This window comes from Apteryx mantelli, chromosome 2 (genome assembly GCF_036417845.1).
Source record: "Apteryx mantelli isolate bAptMan1 chromosome 2, bAptMan1.hap1, whole genome shotgun sequence".
Lineage (NCBI taxonomy): Eukaryota > Metazoa > Chordata > Aves > Apterygiformes > Apterygidae > Apteryx > Apteryx mantelli.
In genome coordinates this window covers 121,717,906-121,737,635 of record NC_089979.1, presented here as the reverse complement: position 1 = coordinate 121,737,635, position 19,730 = coordinate 121,717,906, and the positions used below count along the sequence as shown (strand labels likewise).

The window sequence follows — 19,730 nt, the reverse complement described above, 5'->3', positions numbered from 1 at the left end:
AAAGTGACTTCAACAGAATAATCCTGTTCAATATATCTCCATCCTGTAAACCATGCAATTACAGTATCTTACTTTTATGTTTAAAATACATTTACTATACTGTTAGTGCTATAGCACAAGGGAATAGTTGAGATGAAGTTGAATTGATTGTGATACTGAAGACTAAAACACACTTGAAGCTAAGCTTGCATATAAATTTGTGGCAGGTTAGCTTCTATCTGTTTAATGTTGCTTGACTGAATTTTCCTTTCTTCCCTTCCAACTGATCAATGGTACTCTCTGGAATGTCACATTTATTACCTGTTAACTTTTCCAAGACTTCCAAAGGCTCTTAATTCCACTGAAGTAATTTAAAACACTTGAGAACCTTTCAGGTTGCCTTTAGATAGCATACAGAAGCAAAATAAGCATTTTTCCCCTTTTTGCAAGACTTTTAAAATAAAAAATATATATATTTATCCCATTTCATTTTATCATATTACTAGCTTTAAGCCCTGAAGGTCTAGGGGTGCAGAAAAGGTAATGAAAGTTGTATTAGCTATTTATGCTCCCCATCCATGTGCCACCCTTTCGGCTGTGCCAGCATAATTGCTTCCATGGTTGCACAGTGTACTAGCTCAAACTGATTCATTTACAGAAGGCTGCATTTATTGATTTGCTGGGTTATTCTGAACATGAATCAGTTCCCAGACAAACTTTTTTATTGGTCAGTTTGAGGCTGTGGCTCTGAAATGATCTAGTGGCTCCCTTGTGTTGACAGCTGCTCACAGATGGAAGGATCAGACTGAGGGCCAGCATCAACAGGAAGTAAGTGGTGAGATTTCTGTGGGGGAAAGGAAGATGATAGCAATTTTTTTTTTTTTTTTTTTTTTTTGGTGATGTGGAACAGTTAGGTAGTGCTATGCAGCATATAAACCTGACAACACCCTGGAGGGAAGGAAAACACTTGAGGCTGGGGGCTACTTAAATTGGCATTGATATGCTGTTCATGAAAACTCTGTTCTCTTAAATGTAAATCTACCATTGGCAGGTTCACTTCTCTGTTAAAAAATATTTTGGGAGTCTGTGAACTAGAAAACTGAAAAACTGGTGATCTAATAACTGCTAATGTGTTCAGTCATCGCCCCTCCCCCCCCAAAAAAAATCAGTATTGTGTATCCTTTCAAATACTATGTCTTTCTTTTAAAAGAAATTCTAACTGTGAAGTTTAGGGATTGCTTGGTTTTTCGTATTTTAACTAACACTAATTTATATATATATATATTTTATATATATATATATATACACACACACACATACTCTTCTGTATTCTCACTTGAAATTGTTGTGGACAGACAAATCAGAAAGGTTTGCTCATTCGATATTAAGATTAGTATTTTACTATAAAATTGTTTACATATGAGATAAAAAAGTAAGATAAGTATTTTAGCAATTTGTGTGTATGACTGGCTATACTGGTTATTGTAAGAGAAGCCTTTTTTAATTTCATTTTTTTATCCCCCCCAATCTTATTCTAATAATGCTGCCTTGGTTTGCTAAATAATTTCTTTGCCACACACCTTTATGAGGCTTCCTGAAGATATTAAGGCTGTCCTAATACTCTTGTGTATCAAGCTCAGGTTAAGGTCAGTTTTTTTTTTTGTTTTTTTTTTAAGAAACAATCTGCAGCAGCAGAGGAGATAAAATACTTTGAACACTGTTTAATAAACAATGTGTGTAGGTGTAGGGTATGGCAGAAACAGTAATATACATTTTAAGGACAGATATAGCCCTAGTATAATGCAGAAGAGGTGCTTCACAGCTGCCTGGTTGCATCACAGGAGTGCACATGATTGGCAGATTTATGCTAATGTGAAAGAGATAAAAACCCAGAGATGAAGCTCTTTTTGTTCTCACTATAGTCAAGTTTGCTTTTGACTTTTTCTCTCCTCTTTTAAGACACATGTACAAAGGGTATTTCTTAGCAGAAAAAACTTTGCATCAGACATAAATTTAGACCTCAATAGCTTCAGTACTGAACAAGAAGCTCAAATGTTCCCCTCTTCTCCCCCAAACTTCTCATAGCATAGTGTAAAAAAGTTCAAATATGTTGTGGATGGATTAAGAGCTACAGGCTTGGTAATTTTTTTTCTTCATGAAAATATTTACAACAGTCTTTCATATTTTGTAACATTGGCTACTGAAAGCAGTAGCTACCAGTTTTAACATGGTAAATGCCTTCTAACTAGTCATTGTCCATCAGTTTTGTGTTGAAACAGGCATGGTAACTAGTATCCGAGGTAGGTCAAGGTGGTTCTTTGCTAACCTTGCAGACAAGGTAACAGAAGCGGTATCTTGGAGGGTCATTGTTACTATGACAGGGCCAGCTACTTCTAGTGGGATATTTTATGGAATTCCTAAACACCACAGAGTTATTCAGGAAACATGGCAACCATATGGATCAAGCTTGAAATTATGCCTTAGATGATCTCAATTAACCTGCTTGCTGTCTTTTATTTTCTTAAACATAAGCATCTGGGCCCACGCTGTAAATTAGCACTTGTTACTTTTCTTCACCTCTCACCATATATAGGCAAATTTAAATTATTTTAGCACTCGAACAACTTATGTTCAAGAGCTTTAAATTAAAAAAAAAAAGGGAAATAAGCAGTTTAACTTGATCGTGTTTGGCTGAGGATTCAAAAGACATGCTATTATGGGCTGAGAGACTTAATTAAAAAGGATAAAATTTGGTTCTGCTAAATGCTCTTTATGAACTGATAAAGACTGGTTTTGGTTTCTTCTGCTTATGAAAAACAAAGCCAAGGCGACAGGTTAATCATGGGATGTGTCAATGAGATTGTATTTGTATGCCTGTGTTGTCACACTCCTTTAGAAATTGGGTATAAAGCCTACAATTATGATGTCTGGATTAGATTTTGACCTTGAAAGTCGGAACAGATTTTTTTCTAACTACAGGTGTACATCATATTTTGCATGCAGTATCCTTAAGTATAAAATTGATTACCTCAATGGAAATGACTTTAAAAAAATTCGCTAACCTTGCTGCTCAGTGCTGGAATTGCTGTTTCAAGTAATATTCCTTTGGAGGTCTAGGTAAATATAATTGAATTGGTAAAGCATTTTCTTCAAAGTACTTGGCTAATGATAAGGGTTGGTAGTATATCTCCTGAAAATAAGTTTTAAATACAGTTCTGAAGTGTTCAGATTTTTGAATCGACAGTTTTGGTTTTGGCTGATATGTTGAAAGAACATGCTAATTTGGTGATTCAAAAGTTACTAGACTACAAATCTCATCTGGGTGTATGTTAGCTCTGAAAACAGCAGCTACTCCGTGTGTGGTGCTGTCGAATAGTATGGAGGATAGCGAAGAAAAATTCTTAAATGAGTTGGTGTTAAGAGGAGAAGGGATTACTGGAAAATCAACAGTTCAACAGTATTGGGCCTGGCGGCTTCATACACAGAGATAGGGCGCTGCAGCCCGCGGTGGCCCACCCTGCCCTCCTGCTGGCCGGCTCAGAGACTTTTTAAGGCGGTCAAAACTGCTTATGGCTCCGTCTTTCGCGTGGGTAAATTGTTTTTTGTTTGTTTGTTTTTCCTGTCTCGGCTTGGGTGCGAGGCGTGCGCTGCGCCGCGCCGCGCCGCTGCGGCAAGCCCCCTCGCCGCAGCACCTCCAGAGCCCCCCAACGCCGCCTTTGGGGCATTTAAACACCTTCATTTTCAGGGCTCGCTGGGCCGGAGCGGGGGCCCGCCCCAACGGCCGCGCGCGCGGCGGCCTCCCGGGACGCAGGCGCCTGTGCGCGCGGACGCGGGGGGAGGGGGCGCCGCGCGCGCGCTCCTCCCTCCCTCCCTCCCTCCCCCCGCCCTTCCGCCGCCGCGCGCCGCCCGCGGAAGTGGAGCGGAGCGGAGCGGGGATGCGGCCGTGCCGCCGCCGCCCGGAGCCCCGCAGGTGAGAGGCGCAGCCGGGCGGCGGCGGCAGCGGCGGGGGAGCCGCCGCCGCCGCCTGCGCCATTTTCCCGGCGGGCCGCCCGTCGCTCCATCGGCGGTCTGGGCCGGGGCGCGGGCCCGGCGCTCGGCCGCGGGGAGCCGCTAGCGCCGGCCGCCGCCGCCCCGCTCCCTATCCGCGGGGAGGCGCGGTGGGGGCGGCCGGGGGGGTGCCTGGGGCGAGGGTCTGTTTTCGTGCCTCGGCTCCGTGCGGCGCCGCCGCCGGGCCGGGCCGGGCCTGCGCGGGGAGCGGCTGGCGGCGAGGGGAAGCGGCGGGGCGGCTCCGCCGGGCGGCGGCGCGGTGTTGTGTGGCTGCTGGGCGACCTTCCTCCTCGGGGGCCTCTGACAGCTCTGCGGGTGCCTGTTTGCAGGGGGTGTCTGTGCGGAGAAGGAGCGGAGACGTGTTGGAGACCTGTAGGGTCTGATTTTATTTTATTTTATTTATTTTATTTTTCTCTCTCCTTTAGCGCTGGTTTCTCTTGCAGATGTTGCTGCAGGTGGGGGCAGAGGGAGCAGTGTGATTGCCTGGGATCTTGGGGCGTCTCTCTCTTCACCTTGCAGTTCCTGCTCCAGCGCTGCTGTTGCTAAAGACTTTTGTAACTATCGACTCAAGTGCGGTTTCGATGGAAAATGAAGGTAAAGGTCTCATCAGAGTCACTGACTTCATTGGAGCTAAGAGGATTTTTGCATGCGATTTGGTGACAACTCCTGCTGGTGCGTGTGTGTGCTTTACCATTCCAGGGGTTTACAGGGTTGCTTTCATGTGTTCATCTCATGGCAAGGATTTTGTTCTGCAGTCTGTAGCTTGTGAATTGTAGGACTGTCTTTTTTTTCTTTATTTGTGCTGCTGCTTGTTGGACTAAATTGGCCAGGGTTTGAATGTAGTTTTGATGTTTTATTTTAGGGTGCTGTATACATTTGGAATATACCTTCTTGTGTTATTTATATAGGTGTTTCTGAACATTACTTCTTCCTTATTTGCTTAGATTATATGCCTTTGTTAAATCCAGCGTTTTGGAGTGAAGCTGAGAAGCTTTAGTTGTGTTTTGTGTTGAAATCTTTTTTAGCACATATTCTTTATTCTTAAAAATCACTTAACTTTGTTCTCTTGGATTGTTTTTAGTTAAAAAGTGGCACAGAAGTTTCAGGTTGTACTATTTGAGAGATCCAGTATAAAGTTGTACACAATTTATGCTGAAAGAAGTTGCTGTGTTGTGCTTTTTCGACTAGTTCAGGAATGATTTAGTCCAGAGAGTTAATTCATTTTTTTCATGTTGGGCTTCAGTCTGTGTTCTAGGAACCCTGAAAGTCCCTTTGCCTTATTGATAGAGTGACTGTGAGCTTCACACATCTTCTTTTCTACTCAACCCTGGGTGTTGAAGAAATTTTCTCTGACATTCATTATACTTATTACTATGTATTTTTAAAGAGAACCATTCACTTCTCTCCCCCTTCCCCTTCCTCTCAGTTACAGTCAGTATTCTTTTGATATACTGTGTAGATTATTTGGTGGCTGCTGAATTTTCTTTGTGATATGTTGTTACATGACACATCCGAGCTCCTTCTCTTCCCCCCATCCTTTTGAAAGACAAGAGCTTTTTCAGTAGTTTGGCTCAAGTGGGGTTCTGGATTGAGCAGTAGTCCACAGTGGGGTGGAGGAACAAAATTGTTTTTTACAGTGGATATTGTTCTGTTTTGAAATATAACTTTCTAGTCATGGAAGACAGATGTAATAATTGCAAAGTCCAGATAAAATTGGAAACTGCAGAGGTTACTTTAATTTGGCATTTCAGAATTTTTCTAACTTTAAAATAAAGGTAAAAATTTATTAATTCTATTAATCATGTCTTCTGAGAGAATCTTTGTAATAAAGAGCATGGAACTTGCCAGAAGGATTTTTTTTTTCCTTGGGAACACCTCTAGAGGGTTGATCTTCCTTTTGGGAGCATAATTAGCTGGTAGGAGTGGTGTTCATGCATTTGCGTTTCAGTCACTGAATTTTAAATAAAAGATTCTTGAATGGGCAGCACTCAGGACAGGAAAAAGCAAAACAGATATAATGCTGTTGAATAACAATGCATTTAGGAAAGAAAAGTATCTGTCAGAAACTTGTGTGCCAAAACCAAAAACCAGGAAGACTTAGTTCTCTAGCTGTATTAACAAATAAATGTGATATCCTAGATTTATAGTAAAGTTAGATATGCTAGAGTATGGCCTGTTCTATATCTTCTGAGTGGTAATATTTCGAAGATTGTGTTTCTTGAATCTTTTATGGAATAAATAAATTGTATTTAACAATGAGTGACTTTTGTATGATAGATAAAGCTATGTATTTTAAAGTTACTTCCAGGGGGAAAAATACTTCAAAAGATGATTGAATCCATATTTCAAAGGCAGAAATAATTACCATGGTTTACTGAGAGTTTTCAAAATAGGATAAATTTCTGTGGTAGGAAGAAAGCAAAACTTCATTACAAATAATAAGGTTGAGTTGGTTCTCTTAACATCTTGGCGTTCATTTGAATTACTCTTTCTTCACTCTTTTTCCTGCCATCTGTAATTAAGTGTGCTGACAAGCACATATTTACAACTGTCTACTGTCTGTTTTAGCCCTTTTCGGGGGGGGGGAGGGTGTTCTTCTCTTTCTATCCATTTGATATTTTGAGACAGCTAGACATCAGCAGCTTTCATATTGGAACTTTCCAGGTCCCTTGAGATGATCCTTAATGTATTTTTTCCAGGAGATAGTTAAACTGTGGAACAAAGATTCCAGTTACAGACAGAAGTTTTGTTTTTGTTGTTGTTTTCCAAAATAGACTTTAAAAGGTCTAATTTGGATATTGAGAAAGGAATGGCAGATTTTTTCCATAGTTGAAGCAGTATTCGAGGTCAGAAAGTGATAACGTGGGTTGGAAAACTGACCTTTTCCTCTGTTAATTCAGTTTTCATAAGCAGTATTGTATGTTTACTGTAAGATAACTAATGTTTTGTCCCAAGTCTGTGGTTTCTGTTTCTTGTGCTGGGATGAATTAGACAGCTAATTAAACTTTTCCCCAAAATTCATGTGTCTCATGTTAATAGGAAAGAGAGAGGATCTCCTATCATAAGAACTTAGCTCAATAGAAGTTTGACTTAGAGGAATGATATTTGTATTTTTGCTCTGAAAGATAGAATTTAGACTTCTTTCCATAAATGGAGCTTTTTTTCTTAAGCTGTAGGCAGTTGAGAGAACTTGCATTTTTTGTTTTGGGTAAAACATAACTTTGAATACAAACTAGGCTTTATAATTTTTTTTGGACCTCTCCTTAGACACTGCTGCATTTTACCTGTTTTAAATGGCTTTCTGTGATTGTAGTCGTCTTTTTCTTTAGTCAGCATTTTTTAGATTGTGACAAGTTCTTTTTTCTGCAGAGGGCTGGCTTATAGAGCCCTCTGCCTTTTTGGCAGGAAAAACAAAGAACGTAGGTTGTATTACATCAACTTTGAGCTTCTCTACTCTAAGGTTAGACTATGATTATAACTACAGATTGTTAAATAGGAGTACTGCTTTGTTACCAAGGCCTTCTGTATCATTTGTTCTCAGATCTTAAAGTGCTTAACAGAAGTTGTCAAAATAACACTTTCTCACCTGTAAAGCAGAAGATTTTCTCATGATCACGTAGAAGGCTGGTACAAAAACTCGGATCAAACTCACTGTAAATAGTAGAAACATCATGTGGTGATTCTGAAATCCTCCTTAATCTTCATGGCTTTAAGTCCAAGTTAATTTAAGCTAATCTTCAGGGAAGACTGTTAATATCAACCTGTACTGTGTTAAATTACTGTGTGGTAATTTCAGGATAGTTTTGCTAATTGGATGAATACCGAGACAGAAGTTGATGGATTTGGGGCAGGGGAAGGGAGGTACATTGGTTCTTCAAATAATCCTGCGCTAATAAAAATATAGTTTTTGTTTTTACCATGTGCTTGAAGTGTAGTTTACTTTCCTAGTGAGTTTTGTGGGTGTTTTTCTTAAATGATGAAAATGGGCTTAGTTGGAAAACTGACAAAATGAAGATCAGTGAACAGGTTATGGCTTTTGGGGCAGTGTGAGCTGCCTGGACTGATGCTTCATGGTTTAGACAGATGTAAGTACTGATGAAAGGATTGAGTGTGGATAAATGCAACTGGAAACAAAGAGGAGGGGGGGTGCCTGTGGCAACACCAACGTGAAAACAATTTAAATTGTTCCAGAGTGGTGCCATCTGTTGTTCATGAAAGTGATATCCAAAATAATCAGAATTAAATTTCTGACGGAAAATCTGTTGGAAATCTTGAAATAGGCATGGTCTTATCACAAGAGTTCACATTCCCTTTGAATTTTGGATAATTTCTTAAATAAACTAATAGATTAAACAAGAATTTTGATGTTCATGGATTACTGTTTGATACCATCTGTGACTTGGTGTGAGAAAATTAGAACCACTACACTTACACTGACAAAAAAGTGGCGTCTCTTCTGTTTAACTTGAAGGATAAGGTGAGAAAAGAGAATTCTTTTTAACCACTGTGTCTGAAGAGACTTCAGTGAAGACCTGTTCTAAAAGGTAGTTTCCTATCTGTTGCTAGTTATTTCAGTTATCATAGCGCTATCTTTTTGTCTGACATTAGAAATATAGATTGCCTTTTTAATCGAACAACCAGTGTTGCCTCCTCATGTGTTGTTTGATTAGCTGATGGAATGTTACATAGTTTCTTTCCTTTCATATTATTTTCCCTGCTGATAAAGCAGAAATGTTAATCTATAGTAATGTAGAAATTAATTAATATGAAATCTGCTTGAGTTCAGATTTCACAAAATGTGTGTTTAGGGTTTTTTTGTGTTCAGTTATTTCACTAGCTTTGTAACTCCTCTATATGGATAATCTATTGCATAATGTCTTCTTAGTGAGTTGTAAAAATAGTGCCATAAGGAAAACTCAGTTTTCAAGGTAGCTAATTTAACAAAAGAGAAACACATTTCACTTGCTTTTTTGGTGAACAGTTTGTGTGTGGTGAGAATGGTGTTGTGGGGTGCAGTTCCATAAGACTGTATGACACAGTCTTATCACTGTTGAAAGGAGGACATCCTACTCTGAGTTGTGTTCTGCTGTCTGCGTTGGCCGCCCTGGTCGCTAAATTTGTCTGTCCAGGCCCTCTTTCCCTGAGCCCCCGTTGGATTGTTTTTTGCTGAATTAGTAAATTGAATCAGCTTGTGGAGAGTTCAGTGAATGCCAGAAACGGTGAGGACGTGAACCTCTGGCAGGGACTAGAGGAGTAAGACCTCTTCCTTTTAGCATGAGCAAACCATTAGGTTGACTCAGTCTTCATGTAGTCACAGCATCAGTTTATCAGAGTGAGGCATTTTGTGATTATTGCTACCCATTGTTTAGAAAATGGAACAGGTACTAAAATGCATTTGGAAGGGATGGTTAAGAAAAAAAAAAAGTAATACACCTATTGGTGTGACGTAATGATGTCGTATAAATTCTCCCGTAGACCACACTGGAATTTTGCAAGAGTGGAATAGGTTCAAGATATGTAAGTTTTCTTAGTTGCAATATCTGCTTTTGAGCCACTGGAAGAGTTCAGGTGATATCTAATTGACACTGGTGATATCTAACTGACACATAAAATTGGTAATAGCAGTGTGGTCTGTAGAAGCTAAAAAGAATGATACAGTTACAATGCAGAAAATAGAAAAATAAAGTACAATAATCAAGGTATAAATTTGGGGCAAACATATGTTTCTAGTTATTTGTTTTGTAAACATTGTACTCTAAACAATTAGAAGGGATAAAATGGGTAATGAGTTAGCAGATGTTGACTACAGAATCTAGATTATAAAGGCTTTTAAAATATTTTTAAGTCATGAATGTTCTGCAGCAATTTTTTCTGCATACATAATTCACAGAAAAGCTTGGTGAATACACTTGCTGCTTTTTCAATTCTAATTATAAGAAAACTTATTACCATAAGTGGAGTAATTATGCAGTGACTCATGTTTGCATTTTAAAAAGAATTGACACCAGCTTGGTCCTGAGAACAAGTAGTTCAGGTTTAGGTTTTAAACAAGTAGTTCAGGATTATCTTTCATTTTACTTTTTTAGAATTTCATTTTGTCACATTATGAACTAACTGTAGAGCTGTCAAGGGTATCCAGAGTGAAGTATTAGGACATGGAGCTTCATGCATTATTTTAAACAAATTTTGAACAACAAACGGTGGGCAAATATTCTATTGGATTTTTTTTGTTTAATGCAGTTATATGGCAGCTAAGGTCTGCATGTGTCATGGATGCGTAACCAGTATCTTGGCGGGTGCTGAAATTCTCTGTTAGTATTTGCTGTTCAAGTACCATCCTTCATTTTGAGAAGCTCAGTGTTTTAAAGTGTTAGGAGATAGAAACAGACTGTTGGAGAAGAACCATATCATCTTATTTCTAAGCTTAGATCTTCTCTTTTAGAAAGTTAGCAACTATTTGGCAAGATAAATGACTGATATTTACACCCAAAGTCTTTTGGCCTTGAACTTCTGAAATGCCTCAGGTGAATCAGGACTTAACCAGAGATGTATGTTGTTTGGAGTCAAGTGAGATGTGGTCATCTGTGCTCCCTTGCTTGGGTGATGAGTTTCTGAATTTGACCCAGTGCTGTTTTATATAAAACTTCCTTTCATAAAGGTACCAGCATTGTTTGATATGTTTCAGTGAGTGCTTAGGATTCTGTATTTTTTGTTGTTCTGATAAATAAGTAATGAGTAATGTATGAAATGTTAAAGCTGATTTTTCTAGCACTCAAGGAGTTCTTAGAACAGCAAGAATCAAAACTGAATGTTTTGGTCAATATATAGTAGTCAAAGCATTCTTGGCAACTCTGATGCTAGCTCAAGGCTTTGAGCAACCAGCCTTTAAATTCGTCATCGTATATCCTCCAGAGTATATGAAAATGCTGTAAATAGTACATCTTTTGTGGTGATAAAGTTCAAAGTTTGATTATGTTTGACATTCTCAACATTCAACTGTATACTACATAAATGGGCTAAAGGGAGATGAGGCGGTTTGGACTGATGCGATGGTGGGGATTTAGTCAGAATTTCTGTTGCCATTACTCCTTAATCTACAGTACTGCACTCAGGTTAAGATATCTTTATTTTTGGGAAATGTTTTCTCTCCACCTACAGAGCAGGCATTTCTCATTCATGAGGCTTGCAGAATAACCACATGGAGTGTATACCACAATTATGGAAAAATTGCCCAGTGTTACTGTTATGCCAGCATCCTCAGTTGAACTAAATGTTTGACTTTCCTTCCTGTTTTTTAATTAAAACATTGTGAAACATCCTGAAAGAGTAAGATGCATTTCAGGCTGTTGAGACAGATATCTAGGAGAAGTGCAATATCAAGATGTTTTTAGTACTTAAATATTTTTTGGAGTTGGTCTTTGAGCTTTATGGACTCCTATAGAATGAAGTTGGATGTTAAAAGGAGTGTCTTAGAACAAATGTGTTGAGATAGACTTTAGTATAATGCCTGAAGTAGGTGGGAAATGGGGATAGGTCTCTCTTAAATATTTAAGAACTTCTAAATTTAGGCAGATCCTGAGACTGTCAGGGCTGATAGCTGTAGCCAGTATTTAGATTCCTGTCTCTTAGTTGGTCAGAATTAAAAAATGTTATATACCCAGGAGTATGCTTCTGCTGTTTGGCTGATTGGCCTCAGTGAAAGCAATAAGCACTCCTTGAATACTCAAATGAATACAAGGCAGATTTTTCAGGCTCACAGGTCTGTTGAGCAAGTTGTTCTCATAAGTTGGTATTTATATTTCTCCTTGGTTAATGGGTGGTGTGTGTGCCAGAATGAATATCACCCTTTCTGTAGAGTCTTATGAAATAATACACAATAGCAAAGGGCTGAAACTGTGACCTGCAAGGATAGAAGTCTACTCTGCAAGGAGAACTCATTATTGCAAATTAATGTGTTTTTTTTTGTTTGTTTGTTTGTTTTTTCCTTCTAGCATTTTTAGAAACAGAACTCTTCTGTGTGCACTTTCTTTGATGTGGGGACTTCTGGTAAAATGTTTAAACTAAAATACTGTTGAATAGAAACAAATTTTTTTGAATATTAGAAACGAGGCTGCTGCAGCTGTTTCCCCAGAAGTGAAAAAATAGTTGCACTTTTCCAAAAGTTTCTGTTCAAATGAAGATACTACATGGTAACTTCAAAGCCTTCAAAAAGTATTTCCTATCCTGAGCAAACAGTGCCTGGTAGAAAACAAGTGGCTCATTAGTCTGTAGATTTCAACCTTGTAGGGGTGAGGGCAGTTCTTCGCAGTGGCGAAAAAGATATTCCTTTTGACAGTCAGTCTTGGAGTTTGAAGGAGTGTTGGCTCTTTACTCATTGCTCTAAGACAGTGGTGTTATTCTGATCAAAGCTAATTGAGTATTTTTCATATCTAAGTTTACAGGTTTATGAGGCATCTTTAGAGAAATTGGTAGTTGAGAATACAGGAAGATACCAGTCTTCATGATATAGTTATATGTAAAGTACAGACAATTATATCAGTGTAGTCTGCATGGATGAAGCCTCTCCAAATATAACTTCCCATTTTATTCATGTCATTAAAATGCAGATAAATTAGTTCAGAAGCCAAGAATAAGACATTTTAAAAATTGACTTTACTTAATCTAGAAATGTTATTGTAGCTTGTCTGCATTTATGGTTTGCGAGCTTGGTTGCACTGATGTAAAAAAAAAAAAAGAGCTGTGTCTACCACCCTCAGCTACTTCCACCTACTTCTTATGTTAGTACAACTGATGAATTCCTCTTAGTTCCTGCTAAGATCAGGAGCAATTTCATGAAGGAAAATTGTGGAGGAAGTTGTGTCATAGTAATGACCATGTGGCTAATCTGTGTTCTAGGGCAGTCTGAGGGCTCTTCGTATGCTCCTCTCTGCACTGCCTCCCCTTTTGGTATCCTGCCATGCATCTGGGGTTTGCCTCTGTGAATGCAGTTGGTCTAGGAGTTATAATAGCTATTGAGCGTGCCTAATGCATTTTTTTTGTACCTGGCTTTTTCCTGTGCCTTGTCATCACTTGGTCATTGTTTCGTGACTGTGACCTGTCTTGAGGTTCTAGGAGCACCTTGCTTTCTAGAAAAATGAAGCAAAAATTGCCTTTTTCTAAAAGGCAAAGGTAGAAAAATCTAGGTGAAATAGACATTTTTAAAGTCATTGCTTAGAAAGTGACTCTCTGGGTTCACAGACATGTTACTGATCAATGTCTCATTTACGCTGAGAGTTTGAAGATGGCCCATAAGAAGGTTAAAGATCTAGATCTCCAAAATGTTTAACCGCCAGGTCCTGATGATTAGGAGAAGACTGCACTGATGCTTCAACTTTGGAACTGACAGAAAAGGGGATTACTTCTGTTCCAGGTAGACTTTTTTACTTAAAGATATGCTTCACAGCCAAGAGTCTATGCCTAGTAGGAACTGTTTCGAAAGTCCATGTGTGTGCATGCTCACACCTTTGTGCTCGTTGACAGCTAGTTAGTCTCTAGCCCTGTGAACTTTCAGGATGCCAGCCACAGCGCGGAAGAGATAAGTACTTGTCTTTTATGATGTTATGTGCACAGGTTTCTACATAAAGCTGCACTTCTGTTCCTGATGCTCAGTTTCACTGAGTGATCTGAGACACACACACATACACACACACACACACCCCTTCTGAATTGTTCAAAACTGGAAAGGAACATGTCTGTTTTCTTTTTAATCTTAGAAAGGAGCTGAGCTTTCTAAATGTTTTGGTGTAAGTTGCACATAGTTTGATCATACAGCGAATAAGGAAATTGGAGGCTTATACGTTTCAATCTCTTATTCATTCTGTGAAACACCTTTTAATTAATATTATGCTATTAAACACTAGCGCATCTTTTTCGGTGAGGGGGGAAACGGCAGCAGCATGAAAACTATGCTGTGAAATATGTTGTCCTCCTGTCTTTTACAAGGCATAAAAACCTAATCAAAAAGACTTCCAAGACACTAGTGATGCAGCAAGATTGGCAAAAGATATATAACATTGACAGAAAATATATAACAGATTTCTAGAAAAAAGGATATTAGTATGAGCATATCACCTAAAATATGGGAGTCTGCTTTCTCCTGCTTGTGTAGGTTGGTAAGGCTTTCTATCTATACAGAAAAATCAGGAAGAACCATTCTTCAAGTGGTTAACTTGTTTTGCTTTCCTGGAGAGTTCATAAAAGGTGGTTACTTTGCTCTTTAATCATCTAGATAAGGGATGTGTTTTCCATAACTGTCACAAATACAATCACTAGTATTGCTCTAACAGGATTCCCATTATTTCTGTTTGCAGATTACTACTCTGTATGCTGCAGGTTTGAAACACCACTGTTGTTGATGCCATGTTCTATAGTTTCTCCCTGTGAAATGCACAGTGATAATTCATTGTGTTGAAGGTGAATGATCACGTAACTGTTAATAATAGTCCTGGGTATTGGGAGGTTGTAGTCGTGATCTCAAAGAATGTAAGAAGAAAGTGGAAAAGGATTTAACGTCTCCAGGGAAGCGAAAGATCTGAAGACTGTCATTCTAAAACTGTGGGGTGAGAATGAGCTTTCTTTGCTGCCATTTGAAATGTTAAATAAGTGACTACTTGTCTTATTTTGTAGGGTTGGCATCTCTGGTGACCATATTCTCCAGGGTATGGTTGTCCAGTGGCCCACAAATTTATAAGTTCAGAGAACTCCTTATGAAGTGTTAAGGGAGCTAAATAATGCTTTTTGTGAAACATGGGAAGGTAAATCAAAAATGAAAGCTGAATCTTAAGGTGGGGGGAGGAGAAGGGGTTGAAAGATACTGTAGTACTCAGGTTGGCTTGAAAGGGGTTCAGTTTCAAAGGGACTGATGGGAAAGAGACTGATCAGGCTGTTCAAATGGACAGGAAGATTGAGAAGACGGTGATAGATATGGTGAACAGGCAAATATTGGAGAGCATGCCAGGTCAGTGCTGCCAGTCATCTTTCTCCACTTCCAGTTGTGCCCCAGTGATTACCAAGAACTAGCTCTGCCAGCCTGTAATTTGCCAATGAGACCTCTACTGAGGGAGGACAAACAGCTCTTTCTAAGAGTAGAGTCCCCGAACCCAAATGTTGACATGCATTTCTAATTCAGAATTCTGAAGCAGGTCATGAGAGAAAGAAAAATCACTTTTTCTCTTCAGTTATCTCAACTAAAATTTCTGTTATGTAAATCTCTGCTTCCTTTTGTTTTTATTTTTCTCATTTTTGCACCGCCTTTGCATTTTGCACTTGTAGGTCAATTGAGTAACTACATGTAACATTTAAAGGATTTTCTATTAGCTAATTAGCCAAAGTGTTTTGGTCACAAGATTGTCTAAAAGTAGGTTTTGCTATGACAGCACTCTAATTATTAGAGCAATCTCAGTGAGTGTAGGTCGTGCCATTGCATTCAGTGAGCAGTTACAGCTAAAATTTCCCGTTGTTTTAAAAAACATAAAAGTATCTTAATGTCAGTGAGCCCTGCTGATTGATAATGAGCTATTCCTACTGAGCTGATAAGCAGAATGGTATATGTTAAACTGCAGAGGAATGCACAATGCCGGTCCTTGCTCTTGATTGTGTTAGAAAAAGGGTAGGCAGAATCCTGTAGCATATGGAGAAGAAGAATCTCTTTACGTTAGTGTTAACTGTTCAGGCAAACGAGATTTTTCATTAGAGAAAACAGAGGGAACTCTTAAATTCTATTAATGTAAGACTTCTAGACCTTTGCTTTAACTTTAAACGTACTTTGGGCAGAGTGCTGTGATCATATGATCAGTTTGTGTTTCTTGCCCTAGAAATGGTGTAGAGGCTGGAAGTGGTCCAGGAAAAGTCACTGCTGAGACAGCTGCTTATTTTTGTCTCTTAGCATCCTGCTGCTTCGTTCCCTGGTAGATTTAGCTGCAGGCAGAGAACAGGAAGCTGTAGTTGTAACTCCAAAAAATTGATATCTGATATAGTAAAAATTGTGAAAACTGATTTTTGGGGTAGCTTCTGCTAGATATGTTAACAGGTGTTGCAGAAATCCAGATCTCCAATGTGCAGATCGGGGCAGCAGTGTTAAAGATCTGTAGAATACTTGCTGACAATACTGAGTAAGAAATTGGTTTCTCTTCCTTTGTGAAAGTAATACATAGTAAAGGAAAAAATACTTGCTTTTATGATTATTAGGTTCCAGCAAATAGCAAGCGCTTGCTAACTAGTTTTTATTTGAGGTAAATCTATTGGTGTAACCCACTTTATACATATACACTGGAAGATGATTGTGAAGGAAACAGTGATAGTTTCTCATTATACAGTATGAATTGCATAAGTAATTGATTTTAATTGGTGGCAAAATGTTAGGTATTTGAAATTGTTCTTTTCTGAACTCTAAAGGTAGTTTAATCAACAGAGATATTGTAGAGGTTTTTGAGAAATCAGATGAGGATCCATCAGGAATTGTCTGATAGTATGTAATTTTTGCCTCGGATAAGGGAATTGGCTGAAAGAGATCTGATCCTTTATTTTTCTAGTCTTGTACCGGGTTTTCCTCTGTAGATTTTTTCATTGCATACAGTTTTTACAGTTTCCCCTAAAAGTGGGGGATGGTTTGAATGCAACACACATTCAAAATCAGTGGCTTTTTGAGTCCATCACAAAAGGTTGTCAAAATGGCTTTTTGTAGCAGAAATTCTATTGCCCTAATCAAGGGGTCTGTTTTGTTTTGTTTTTGTTTTTGCAAAAGCCTGATCTTGCTGTTTAAGAGTATTTTAACATTTGTATTTAAGGATTTTAATTTTTAAAAATATCTTTAAAGAGATTGTTACTTGACTCTCTGAAGCCCTAATTGATAATATTAGGGCAATGATCAGGCAAATGTATCCCTTTTTGGAATAGTTATTTGAGTCTAGCAACCAAATCAGTTTAAAAGGTATAGGGAAAAAGATTTTTCTCAGCACTAAAATTTGCAATGGCTGTCAGTTCGTTTCTGCCTGCTCCTGCAGGGAGTGCTCAGAAGTTTAGAGTGTTTGTTGAAAATGTGGAATGATTTTGGTTAAAAGCATGTGATCATGGGTTTGTTTTGAAATAGCACTTAGGCTGAATGGCTTTCAGCCCTAAATTCTGGAGTTCAGTAACTAATGCCCTAAATGTGGTATCTGTTTTCAATAAAAATCAAAACCGAGGACTTAGGCAGAGAAACTTTAAAGTAAGGAACATGAGCTAGTAGTTCAGCAGTATGTTTTTTACAAAAGAGGGGTGATTGTGGGAAAGTTCAGAGTAAATGGTTGGTTTGAGAAGGTATATGGTCTGAGAAAACTGAAATAAAAGTAAGGTTAAAGGAAATTGAGTGTAAACTTGTGAAGTATGAAAAATCATCATCTCCACTGGCAGTATCCTGAGAATTGAAGTGGGTAAACTTAGTATTGGTTCATGTAAGTAGGCTTAGCAGCAGCCTTAACTGGATGTGTTTTTAATTGCAGAATAGGTGAATTCAGACACCAGCGTGGTCTGCAGGGAGGCAAGGTACATACTGAAGTTTCTACAAGGCAGATTGGAATGAACCCGTGCCTTCCTAGGGACTCATTGTTGTCAGCATTGAGCGCTTCATGGATGGCAGTGAAAGTAGTGGTACATTAAGCAAAGGCTTATGTGTCTGCATAAAAAACTAGAAACAGTCATGATGATGTATCACTGCCCATGAGGAAGTTTTACAGAGCTGAACATGTATCTGCCAATGTGTATTTTGTCATTTTGAACATGATATAAAGTAGGATAAAGTTGTATTATCAGTTAAGTCTTGGGTTTTTTCCACAGAATTGTTTATTTTTAGTTACAGAAAATATTTTTGTGAACTTCAGGTTGTTATTTGATAAATATGTACAAATCTGTTTTTTCTTAAGCTAACTATCAAGATTCTGGAAAGACAGTGAAGAGAAACATTATGTATTTCAAGAGAATGTGAAGTTAATGTCACTAGCATACTGAAATATGTTTATGCAAATTGTCCTATCTTTTGCAGTAATGTGACTTAGGCATCGAGTCCTAAAGTCTGTGTTCTTCCTAACCAAAATACCTGCCTTCTGCAACTATTATGGTCAGCTTAAGTTACTTTAATATGATTTTATTTTGCAGAGGGAATATCAGCAGTGTTCTGTGAGAAACCTTAGGCATGGAGCAAATGTCAGTCCCTGTGGTCCAGAATAGTGCAAGATTGTTGGTGTTAGGGCACTTGCACGTCACTGGCTTTCATGTTTCTAGAAAACATTTATTTATAGCGTCCTTGGACTTTGTAAAAAGCCCTCTCATTAGGAATAGAATTTTACTTTTTTTCTTTTGCCCCCTCTATGTTGAGAGTAATTCGTGAGGTTCTTTTAAATTAATTCAAATACTCAGGTAAAACCATTTTATGTGTATATGTTGAAAAATAGAAATGTCCAATATTTTGTTGAACCATAGTTTGAAATATTTTGTCCCAGTTTCATGTCTCATTTGAACCATGTGAAAGTATTAGAAATGATAACTTGCTAGATAATTTTTGTAAATGTGCATGTTTAGAGCATATAATAATATATATTCACTATCTTTTAAAGAAATATTTACATCAGTGTACTTACATAAGGTTTCAATAAGTACCTACCCAATGCTAAAGCAGATTGAAGTCAGATTCTAATAATTATTCTAATAATGTGGCCACAGACTTTCCAGTTCTGGTCTTGGCTCACGTGTGTCATTAAAACGATATTAAAGAACAAAAATGAAGAACTCTGTCAGGAGCATGAGTTGCTGGACCTAGAGGCAAGGCATGGTAAGACATAGCTGAGCTCTCCCTTCCTCGGAGCCCGGCCGAGCTGCGTTGCAGCAGCTCAGCTGTCAGTCCCCTTGGCTGCAAGCTGCTGACAGCAGAGCAGAGGCCAGGGGTCCCCCCTGTCTGGAGGTCAGCAAGTGCCCGGTTAAGGTGCCATTCTTCTGCCTGTTGTCCCCCCTCCCAGGAGCCTGGACCCGTGCCCCACATCGCCGGCATCTTGCATTAGTCTCCAGACCTGCTTTCGCTGAATCCCAGTAAAGGGGCAAGTGTTGCGGTTTGCTGTTTCACCTCAGGAGTGACATGGCAAGTGTCAGTCTCTGCAGAGAGTCGCCAGATAAGTTTCTCTTAAAAGAGAAAGCCTGTGTGTTCTAACTATAGCACTTTCACTGTAGTTCATTGTTCTCTTGGGCCTGCAGGCTGAAGTCTTTATGTATTTAGGTAAGCAGCTAGAAGAACAAATATCAAGTTGGATTAATCTCAGCTATCTTATTTGAGTACAAGACAAACTGTGTGTAGTATGAAGCACATCATCATGCCTTTCTTAAGGAGATAAAAGTACTGAAATCTTATAACACATTGTTGCCATTGCAAAGTATTTATTTAAGTCTCAACATCTGTAAAGGCGATTCAAAACCACTATTGTCTTTTATAAAAGCATAAAAACACCTATTCAAATTCTGCGCAAGTGTAATAGTAAAAACGTGTGTGGTGTGTAAGTTTGCATTTTAAGTATTTTCCAGTTAACAAAAGGGCAAAAAAAAAGGATAGGCAAGATCTGAATTATTAATTGTGGGTGTGGTGAAGAGTATAGTAAATTAGTGTGAGGGTAACGGAGGGAAGGAAGAAATATCATTTCAGCTTC

At 38.7% G+C, this 19,730-nt stretch overlaps 1 protein-coding gene across 4 annotated transcripts in view; it reads left to right on the top strand.

The window, feature by feature from the left end:
* The first annotated feature begins 3,871 nt into the window (after positions 1 to 3,871).
* The window catches only part of ATP2C1 (ATPase secretory pathway Ca2+ transporting 1), a 52,836-nt gene continuing 36,977 nt past the window's right edge, over positions 3,872 to 19,730 (top strand). For 2 of the 4 annotated variants that reach the window (XM_067291404.1, XM_067291408.1), the window contains exons 1-2: positions 3,872 to 3,949; positions 4,452 to 4,620. In XM_067291404.1, the coding sequence (XP_067147505.1) occupies positions 4,615 to 4,620 (6 nt within the window). In that variant the 5' untranslated portion in view covers positions 3,872 to 3,949; positions 4,452 to 4,614. Of the gene's footprint in view, positions 3,950 to 4,451; positions 4,699 to 19,730 lie in introns of all 4 variants that reach the window. The other 2 variants (XM_067291406.1, XM_067291405.1) reach the window with 2 other exon arrangements.